Consider the following 10790-nt stretch of genomic DNA (forward strand, 5'->3'; position numbering starts at 1 on the left):
GCCCAGGGCTCTAAAGTGGAGCTGTGTCCAAGGCTCTAGAATGGAGCTGTGTCCAGGGCTCTAGGATGGAGCTGTGTCCAGGGCTCTAGAGTGGAACTGTGTCTAGGGTTCTAGGATGGAGCTGTGCCCAGGGCTCTAGAGTGGAGCTGTGTCCAGGACTCTAGAGTGGAGCTGTGGACCTCTGTGCCACCATCACCAACTCAGCATTTTCTATCCGTTTAGGTTTTGAAAACAAAAGCTGGAATCAACCAGGAACAGACAACAGAGGCTTTTGTGAGATTCCCAAGGGATGGTCCCCAGTAACCAGGCAGCTAGGATGGGACTGAATTTGAAGTTATTGGAGTCACTGACAAAATTCTCAACTATGATCTCTCCTAAATCCTGCAAGCTGGGTCTCTCTCTTGATGCCACCACTAGACGGGTTACAGTCCTGCTTAATCATACAGTCCCATGACACCTGCAACTCTGGGGTTTGTGTCACTGGGTAACAGGAGCTACCACGGACGTCAGTTACAACAGCCTGCCCCAGAGCTGCTGGAGACAAACGGGTAACCTTAAACTGCACCAGTGCTTAAGAAAACAGGCTGTACACTTTTTAAATCTGCATTTCTTTGTGTGTTTGGGGGGGGGGGGGGGGCGCTCACTACATAGAGCAAGGCTGGAGGACAGCTTGGCAGGTCAGTCTTTCCCTCCACCAAATGGGTCCCGGGTCTTGAACAAGCACCTTTATCTGTACCTGTTTAGCTTTCTCATCTGGCCTCAGAGCAAGTTCAGGACAGCCAGTGCTACACATACATACATACATGCATGCATGCATGCACACACACACACAGCCCCCAAAGTTGACAACACTTTTGACAACAGATGTACACTTTAAAGACACCCCATTCAAATGAAAAAAATCAAAGTTATTCAAACCCAAATCAGTTTTCAAGTTTGAAAGTGCCTACTTCTGAAGTGTTGCATGAGGTAATGTCTCCGCTGCAGCTCTAAGGGAACCTTTACAGCTACTGACCAGCAGCAGGAGACAGGCATCCCCAGAGCTGCACCCACACCACTGTGGTTTTGAAGTTCCAATTAACTGGTGCCCAGCTTCACTCCCTACCCTACCCCCACCCAACAATGTACAAGTCTCTCCAGGACACACCTTTGTTTATCAACCATCAGGCATATCTCTAAGTGCACCACTCTCTTCCATTAGCCTCTAGGGACACTCAGTATCCATAAGCCAGAGTGACAGAGCCCAGGTTCCAGAAAGAACTTTATCAGGTGTCCCCAGGGTTTCTGCTAACCTGGAATCCCATACCTGGAAGATGGAGCATGCACCGACCACCCGAAGTCTGCAATCTTCAACTCTCCGTTTGAGCCAAGCAGTAAGTTCTCTGGCTTAATGTCTCTGTGGATCACTCTCTTTGAATGACAGTAAGACAGAGCGTTTGCCAACTCAGTGATGTACTGTTGGGAGAAGAACACAGGAGGCTCAGGGCTTAGGGTTATGTAAGACCATTGGGCAAAACTGCAAGTTGATCCAACAAGGACTAGCGTGTTTCTTCTCCTGTATTGAAGCAAACACCATAGAAAAGGGTGAGTCTGTGAACACCAGCTGCAGACTGACAAACTCAATCAGGACTCTGCTAACAGGATGCTCTCAGGAGTAAGACGATCTTGAGAGGCAGGGATGGCACTGGCTGTAAGCTGGACTTACAGAACTGCACAGCTAGCGATAGGAACAGTTAAGCACCCTGACCATGGGTAGACCTTGAGCACCCATGGCCTCCACATCTGAAGAGTCTAGTGCCAGTCCCACAGTCTGCTCTGCATCCCATAACAGGACACTCAGGATAACCCTGCTAAGTTTCAATCTACACGAGAAGTCAGCAAGCAAAGACGGAAGGCAGTGGGCATTTCCCAGCAAACCTGTCTTTCTATTTGCTTCTTGTTGAGCCTCCCCAGGCTGGGGGAGGAGACGGACTTCAGTGGCTCAGCACACATGAGCCACCTCAGCTCTCGTGTGTCAAGGGCTTAATAGGCAAACAAACTTTGCTTTCCCAAAAGGAAAAGACGACGACCAGGCTTTAGTATTGTTATTTGTATGAAGCATCGCCTATCTCAATGTTTTATAAACATTTTTCTCCATCATCCTTGTGATTGGTTTAATAAAGGACTGAACAGCCTAGGGCAAAGCTGGAAAGGATAGACGGGACTTCTGGGCAGAGATAGGAACAAGAAAAGTACCAAGTGCGAGGATTCGAGAGCTAGAAGCAGAGGAAGAAACAGACTGGTTATTTAAAAAATGAGGGAGGGAGCCATGTGGCAGAACGCAGATTAGTATAAATGGGCTCATGTAGTATAAATGGGCTCACGGAAGTTATACAAGCTAGTTAGGAACAAGCTGTCACATTAATAAAAGTCTCCATGGCATTACCTGGGCAGCTGCCTAGTCAGGACAGTCCAGTGATATGATTTCTTATTAATGGCCAATTATAGAAAACGATTAGTGGAGGTGGCTGTAAACCAGGTGGGCATGATGGCAACCTTGACTTTCAGCATGTAGGAAGCAGACAAGGTTTGAAAAAGAAAAAAGAAGCCGGGCGTGGTGGTGCACGCCTTTAATCCCAGCACTTGGGAGGCAGAGGCTCGCAGATTTCTGAGTTCAAGGCCAACCTGGTCTATAAAGTGAGTTCCAGGACAGCCAGGGCTATACAGAGAAACCCTGTCTCGACAAACCAAAAAAAGAAAAACGAAAAGAAAAAAAGGAAAAGAAAAAGAAAAAAGAACTGCTGTGCTTTAAGGACAAGAAAGAGGCCACAAACGGCCTTGAGACGGGAGGAGGGGAGAGGAGTTCAGACTGAGAGGAGACATCTGCAGGAACAACACACAGGACAGGAGCTGAGGGAACTACACTACACAGGCATCTAATGGCAGACACAAATGGCAAATAGCCAATGGCACATGGCACTGGAAACCACAGACCAACAGAAAGATGACTACCCTGCCAGAACCACTGATGCCCAAAACCATGGTAGCAAATGCCCGAGGTGTGCTGGTGTGGAATGACTAACTCCACCAGCTGACTCAGACACACTGAGACCCAGGCAGGCACACACACACGCGCGCACACACACACGCACACACACACACACACAGAGGAATGCATAACTAACAAGGAGGCCGTGGGTGCTGCACGGGTACAGTGAAGCCCAAGAAGAGGGGGTATCCACAATGTCCCACATACAATGGATGAGCTCAGGAGAGATGAATACTGATCACTAAACAAGCATGCACGAGCCCCGTGCATTCTCCCCAGCTGAGACCTACGAGCAACAACAGCCCAGCAGCAAGAGTTCCCAGGAGACCTCAGTTCCCAGTAACATTCTCCAACAAAGGAGCCAAGATCCTTGGGGAAGAAATGGCTGCTTCTAGGACCAGGCCTGCCTGGAAGTGAAGAGGAGGCCAAATACTCGGTACCAGAAAGAAAGCTCAGCAGCCAAAACCCCACAGTGGTTATGGCTTATGGAGAAACCAAGCAGAGCACGGAGACAACGCTGGAACAACAAAATACATTAGCGCTGGCCAACCAACAACAACAACAACAAAGTTAAAAGACAGGAGCAACTGGTTATTCTTCCAGAGGCCCCAGGTTCAGTTCCCAGCTTCTACCTGGGTGTTCACAACCATCTGAAACTCTAGTTCCAGGGAGTCAGACTCCCAGCTCTGGCCCCTGTGCACAGAGAAAAATGCAAGCCAAATACCCACATGGATAACATGGGTAAATAAAGCTAAAAGACAACAGGAAGAGCGAGCCATCTCCTAGCACATGGCACCAAATAAGTCCCATTCCATCCCCTCCTCAGGGAGAGCGTGCTTACTGGCTCTGAGAGGTCAGCATGGGAAGGGGGACACTGACTTTCAGTAGGACAAAGATCACCCAAGGAACAGGACACTAGCTTACCACCTCGCAAGCGGTCACACAGTGATGCCCAGTGGTGACATGACAAAACCTCACTTTAAACCAAGATCTTCTCAGTACCTCTGCCCTTTGTAGTCACAAAGAACACAGACGCACTCTGAAGAAAAGGGTGGGCTTCAGCACGCCAGTCACGCACCAGCAGTGCTTAGTTATAAAGTATAAGAGAAGCAATGTTCAGGTAAACGCACACACGCGCACACACAGTATAGAGGCAACTAACTGCTGCTTTGACTTTCCTCTGTTTCAAATATTTGATCATAACTACGTGCCCTCTCTATGAGAACAGAGCCGACGCCAGCGTAAAGGAAGGAGCGCACTTACAGTAGCTGTTCTCTGCTCGTCAAACTTGGAGAGTTTTTGGAGCTCTCTATAGACTGTTCCAAGGGGTGCATATTCTAGAATCAGATAAACTCGGGTGGCGTCATGGAAATAGCCATACAGCCTGAGGATGTTGGGATGCCTGCAACAAAGAGCAAAGACTGTGACATGTGGTTTCAGAGCCAGTTCCACATGGACTGCTGACCCCTCAAGAAATAAAGACAGTGGGTGTCACAGAACACACACGAGGTCTGAACCCAGATCTGAGCCCAGCCAAAAGACACCTTAAACATGTCCACCCACGGATTTCAAAATAGAAGCAGATCAAGTTTAGTTCTCACTGCTCCTTTCAGACATCTTTATCCTTAGTGGAAAACAGTGTCAGATGACAGCAATCTCTGTCTGTGTTGAGGAGGGAAGCGCTTCTATGCAGGCCGTGCAAACAGGAGTCACAACCAAGGCAGGCAGGGGGGCAGTGGGCAGGTGCCCCAGCCCCCACCCTGCCAGGTGACGGATGGCAAGCAGAGGAGGACACCAGAGCCTCAGCACTGGCATCTGTGTCAAACTCGGAAACACTGAGAGCCAAAAGGGAAACCAACACCGCCAACTCCCCCAGTGTCTCTCTCCAATCTCCTCCTGATGAGAAAAGCCCAAGTGCACTGCTGGCTTTAAGCCTTGGGCAATGTTTCCCGAGGGCCTCGTCACCCAGTCTAACAGGAAATGTCAGCTTTAACCATTCCCTGAAGCAAGCCGGGAGGGGCACTGTCCGGGTCCCCCAGCTCCTCCAGCAGGAGGACCACTCACCGCAGGTGCGACTGGATCTCCACCTCTCTCCGAAGCTGGTGCTCCACGTTTGCCTTCTCCAGCTGCGTTTTAAACAGCACCTTCAGAGCCAGGATGAATTTGCTTTGTCTCTCCCGCGCCAAGTAGACATTTCCAAACTTCCCTTTTCCTAGTGGGCGGCCAATGTCAAAATCTTCCAAAGTCCACTGCCTTCTACAGAGTAATGTGAACAATTAAAATATGAAATCACTAGCCTCAGCTCATAGCCATGCCACTGAGCAGTCAGCCTGGTCGTGCTCAGAGACATTCAGTACGCACCCTCAACGAGCATCAACCCCACAGCACCAGAACGAGCCCCAAGCTTTAGAGCCCCGCGTTCCCTGTCCACAGCAGCACTCTGCTCCAGGACAGACTGACTGGCAACCCTCACCAACCACAGGACAGCAATAGCACTGGACGGGACACCCTTTCAGGACCATGTGGGGACCTTCTCCCTGCATCCCCAGAGAAGCTAACAGGCTGTGGGGTCGAGAGTCACTCTGGTGAGAAACATAGAGCCACTGTCACTGGTGGGAGCAGGGAAGGGCCAACAGGCCACTCCAAATGACTATCCAGATTGTGTACAAGTTCATGGGATTGTAGCATCTTTTGGCAGGTTTTTGTTTTTTGGTTTTTACTACTTTTTAAAATAAAGTTTTAACAAAAATCTTCTATGAGAAAGTAATTAGGGAAATAAAAAGAACTACTCTTGAGCCCTGCTAAGTTTGATTTTAATGGGGATGGCATGAAGACTAGTGTCCCACAGCCCGACGGGTGTTCTCGTAGAAGAGAGAGCAAGCTTACTTTTTTGTGTCTTCGGTCTTCTGTAAGGATGCCTGCTCCTTTTCAGAATTATTTCCTATGAAATAAGTTAAAATACTGTTTTTAGAGCAACTAAATAAAGTTCTTTTAAGCAATTCAGTAAGAAACTCAGAGAAGCCAGATTGAATCAGTCAGCTTGGACAGGAGTTTGAGCCACAACAGCTGAGTTACACCAGCCAATAGAGTTCAGAAAGAGCTAGAAAGGTAAGGTAAGCTTAGTCTGCAGGAAATCTCAGAGGCCACAGTCCTGGGCCTAGATCAGATTATACAGAGGCTGGAAGTTTCCAGGACTAGGCCCAGGTTAGCAGATGGAGGCAGTAAGCCTCCCAGACAATTACTTCAGGTAAATAAAAGTTACTTTCACAATGACCCAATATGACTTGAAACCAGAAGAAGCCACCCAAAATCCACTCCAGCCGAGTGTGTTTCAGATGGTGGAGTGACAGTGGCCCAGCTGAGAGGTGGGTCTGAGGGCAGCACTGGCTTCCTTCACCTCCATCTGCTCCTCTGCCCTCAGAGCTTGCTGGAGCATCGCTCCCTTGCTGAAGCTCAGGATACGACATAAGCTTCAGCCATCCGCCCCTCCCGGCTTCCTGCTTTGTGACTGGTATATATGCACTCGATGTAAGTGGGTTTTCTCCAGACTCAGCTGTCCGCCTTGGCTTATTTGTACAGACTGTTTTTCTTCATGAGGCCCAGCCTGACTTCTCTCCCTCCTTACACTGCTACAGCTATCTCCTCCCATCCCATCTTTCAGGTCTTATCATGCAGTGGTCTTACATTTGCTTCCTAAATGAAGTGGCAGGTTTGCCCATACCTCTCCTTTCTGGAGTTGTCCTGGGCTAAGTTAATTGCTGCGTTTTAGCCTCTTCTGCGTCAGTAACATGCTGTCTACGTGAAGTGCCTGCCAGGGTTGGGAGGATGCAGGTCAAGGCTACCCCAGAGGCTCTGTAAGCACCCACAGCTGCCAGACAGTCCCAGCATCAGCCCAGTTCTGACCCAGCCAGACCCACTACACAGTGAAAGTCCTGGAGCCTGCACAGCTGCTTGGCCCACCCAGGTCCAGGAATGCTGAGCCAATGGCTGCAATTGCTGTCCTCTCTCTAACCTTTGAGATTTGGTCTCTGTGTGATTGTGTGTGATTATGGCTGCCGTGTTAGCAGGGACTTTCCGCATTAGGATTCCTTTTATGTCTTCCTGAAAGAAACTCTGTCTGAGTCTTTTGAGGAAAATCCTAAAATTAACTTTATCTGGTCACTATTTGGAAGTCTTCTTTATGCCCTGGAGATCATTAAGCACAGATAAGCACATAGCTAGATGAGGCCATCACTCCAGGAACCTTCCTGGGCTATCTGCCCCTGAGCAAACTCAAACAGTATAATTGATGCAGAGACACTGACAAACTCTGACTGGGCAGGAGAACAGGCTATGGATTCAACATCTCTTTTTAGTATAGGCTTAGCAGTCTCTAAAAATGTAGTTTAAAAATAGGGAGTCATGCAGGGTACACTCCTAAAGAAATAAAATTCAGTAAACAGACTGACTAAAACGGCCATGTAGTACTTAGTGTAGATGGTGAAACAGTAAAAGACGTTGGGCATTAGAATTTGCTCATGAAAAGATGGGTTCAGATATCCTCTGTCTGTCTGGAGTGCTTTCAAACAGCAAACACTGCCATCTTAAAAGTAGGATGTCATATAACAAATGTGTTTGTTTTGGAGGTGACATTCTTTAGAGTCTTTAAATTGAAGTTATAGGTTAACAAGAATCTGCTGGGCATGGTAGCGCACGCTTTTAATTCCAGCACTAGGGAGGCAGAGGCAGGCAGATTTCTAGAGTGAGTTCCCAAAAAACCAAAAAGAAGGAAGGAAGGAAGGGAGGAGGAAGAAGAAGGAGGAGGAGGAGGAAGAGGAAGAAGAAAAGACGAAGAAAGAAAGAAGAAAAGAAGAAGAGGAGGGGGGAGAAGGAGGACGAGGGGAGAAGTGGGGAGGAGATGGTGTTCTGTTTGTATTTTCTAATTATGACTGAACTTGTGACCCTGGACATGTAATGAAAAGGCAAACATCCCCCTGACCACCTCACCTGGCTCCCTTCCTCTAGCCAACTCCTCATCTCCTCTGCCAGCTAGCCTCTCAGGAAGGACCCTCCAACTCGCCTCTCCATGCTGGGGAACTCCTCCCTCCCAGGCTCTGGGAACCCAGAAGTCTCTCCATTACATCCAACATTTCCTCCTGTTCCGGGCAGAGGACATCTGGGAGCTTGGCCAGCAATGGCATCTGCATCCCAGCACTGGTGGAGCCCAAACCCAGACACACCATTATAACTGAGCACAGAGATCTCATTCTTTCTCTCCTCCTCAACAGACATGGTACAGAGGCTAGGACATCAAGGATAAATGCCAAGCTATGCGTTTGAGCACCCAAGGCCACTTACCGGAGGCTGCAGGCTGCTCACTCTTTTGAGGGTTATTGAGGCGGGACACAGGTCGAGGAACACTGGCAGCTGGCAACTGCTTTGGTGCCGGCTTCTGACCTGCTCCAAGTTTCTGGGCTTGTGAAGGGACACGCTGGGAGTTAGAAGGACACAGGACCCGCTGGGCCTGGCCACTGCTAGCAGATCCTAGGTTCTGAGACGGAATCTGCTCAGTTACCAAGACGCGTTTTGGACCGAAGGGAACAGTGGTCTGGGATGGAGAGAAGACAGGTGTTATGGCTTCGGGAAAGGCTGCTGCTACCCCAAGAACCAAGTTTCCTTTGCAGTCTAACAAAGCCCCTAATATCTTGTATAACAAATGGGAATGGGAGGCAGAGAAAGGCCTGAGCAGTTAGGAGCACTGCCTGCCCTCTCAGAGGCCCTGGCTCCCATTCCTAGCACCCACACGGTGACTCACAACCACCTATAACTCCAGAGCCAGATCCGACCCTCTCTTCTGGCTACATGCAGGCAAACATTCATCCACAAAAGATATAAAGATAAAAATATATATCTATTAATAAATAAAGTAAAAGGGAGGAGGCTGAAGCTGCCTTACTGTGCACGCGCCCTAAGGGAGGACTCGACCGACTCAAACCCTGCTTCCTTAACCACTCGAGAATAAGCTCCCATCCAGTGATGGAAACCCTGAGCACCTGTGAAACCCAGAGGCCCCGATACTGGCACACCACACCTGTGATCCAGTACTGAGGCTGAGGCAGGAGGAGCACTGACTGAGTTCTAGGCCAGCCTCTGCACCTGAGGCAAACTTTATTGTTACTGAAAGTTTATATCAAATCCTTGCAGCAATTTTACGTTTAGGAGAAAAGACGATAGAATCATCCTCAAGCAATTTTGGAAAAAAAAAAAAAAAAAAAACAGTCTAAATCTAAGGCTATGCTGGGTTTCCAGGGCTTGTTACCTTTCTCTCAGTTCATTCATCCCCTGGGTCTTTCTATCAGAGTACTTATTTGACCAAGTCTCACTGTGTAATCCTGGCCAGTCCCAGTCTCACTATATAGAACAGCCTGGCCTCTATTTCAGTCTGCCCACTGCTGACTCCTAAATACTGGGATTAGAGGTATGCCCACCAAGCCCCACCCAACAGAAATATTTTTTAAGAATGTTATCTCCAAAACTAAAATGCATAGAAATTATGTTTTTCAATAGGAAAAAAGGACAAAGAAGACCACAGAGGCCTTGAAAAACAGTCACTACTGCACCGGAGGGTTTGTGCCGACTGTGTCAGTCTTAACGAGGTCTCAAGACTAATCACACTCAAGAGAAGCCAGCACTCCCTCCTCCTTACATGAGGTGCTCAGGACCCACCATGAGCTCAGAGGCTATGAGGTTTCCACAGCAGAGCCATTTCCTGAAGAAACAGAGGCTCAGGAAGCCTCCAGGCAGGGTCAAGAAGGGACCTAAAGTTTCTACCCAAAGCCACGGAGGAAAGGATTTGATTATCAAAACAATTTCCACATGCGCTGTACAGGTTTGCTCAGAGACTAAGGTCTTTTACAGCCAAGCCTGAGGACCTGGGTTAGGGTCTCTGGACCCACTCTGACAAGTTGCTCTCTGACCTACACCGTGGCATATGCATAGGTGCACACAAACAAAATGCACATCATTTTAAAAATGGAGAGATGGCTCAGCAATGAAGAGTACTGGCTACTCTTCCAGAGGTCCTGAGTTCAATTCCCAGCAACCACATGGTGGCTTATAACCATCTGTAATACCCTCTTCTAGTGTGCATGAAGACACATTCATAGTCATAAAATAAGCGAAGAAATCTTTTGTTTTTGTTTTGTTTTTTGAGACAGGGTTTCTCTGTGTAGCCCTGGCTGTCCTGGAACTCATTCTGTAGACCAGGCTGGCCTCGAACTCAGAAATCCACCTGCCTCTGCCTCCTTGCATCCCCAGTGTTGGGATTAAAGGCGTGTGCCACCACGCCTGGCAGAAATAAATCTTTTAAAAGCCACAATTGTAAATACAGGTAATTCTGTACCTTAACAGGCCTGGAGACACAGTTTTCTTTACATCTGTCCATGTCACCTGAAAAAGGAAACAAGAGCCTTTCTTTTAGGAGGAGTCCACATCCTTTACCTTTGGATCTACACCAAATGGCCTTGATGGTTCTCACTCAGCTCAAAGATTTACTACACGAAAGTTGCACATGTCACAGGGTTCCCCTTTTCAGATCAGGGAAGCTAGGCAGGAGGCAGAAGCCCTGAGCAAAGGACTGCAGTTGCAGCTACCTCACACTCCTGGGCCCCAGACCGAGGTTAATAACCAGCCCTGCAGTTTAGCTTTCCCATAATAGCTATACCAGGGTCTTATCCCTAAGAGATTTCTATGTCTTGTATTGTTTGTTAGGTTTGGATTTTTT

General features: G+C 48.3%; 2 protein-coding genes across 6 annotated transcripts in view; one reads left to right on the forward strand and one right to left on the reverse strand.

Annotated features, from left to right (window-relative positions):
• Positions 1-2139, forward strand: part of Fam210b (family with sequence similarity 210 member B) — a 14732-nt gene extending 12593 nt beyond the window's left edge. The window contains exon 4 of the mRNA XM_021155801.2: positions 223-2139. The gene's annotated coding sequence lies outside the window, so the exon portion shown is untranslated. The remainder of the gene's footprint in view (positions 1-222) is intronic.
• Aurka (aurora kinase A) overlaps positions 1-10790 on the reverse strand; it is a 14606-nt gene that overhangs the window by 2363 nt on the left and 1453 nt on the right. For 4 of the 5 annotated variants that reach the window (XM_021155798.1, XM_021155799.2, XM_021155797.2 and 1 more), the window contains exons 2-7: positions 10410-10456; positions 8366-8615; positions 5915-5969; positions 5093-5284; positions 4292-4430; positions 1307-1455 (exon numbers count right to left, since the gene is read on the reverse strand). In XM_021155798.1, coding sequence (XP_021011457.1) covers positions 1307-1455; positions 4292-4430; positions 5093-5284; positions 5915-5969; positions 8366-8615; positions 10410-10451 — 827 coding nt within the window. In that variant the 5' untranslated portion in view covers positions 10452-10456. The remainder of the gene's footprint in view (positions 1-1306; positions 1456-4291; positions 4431-5092; positions 5285-5914; positions 5970-8365; positions 8616-10409; positions 10457-10790) is intronic. The other variant, XM_021155796.1, reaches the window with a different exon arrangement.

This window comes from Mus caroli, chromosome 2 (genome assembly GCF_900094665.2).
Source record: "Mus caroli chromosome 2, CAROLI_EIJ_v1.1, whole genome shotgun sequence".
Taxonomy (NCBI): Eukaryota; Metazoa; Chordata; class Mammalia; order Rodentia; family Muridae; genus Mus; species Mus caroli.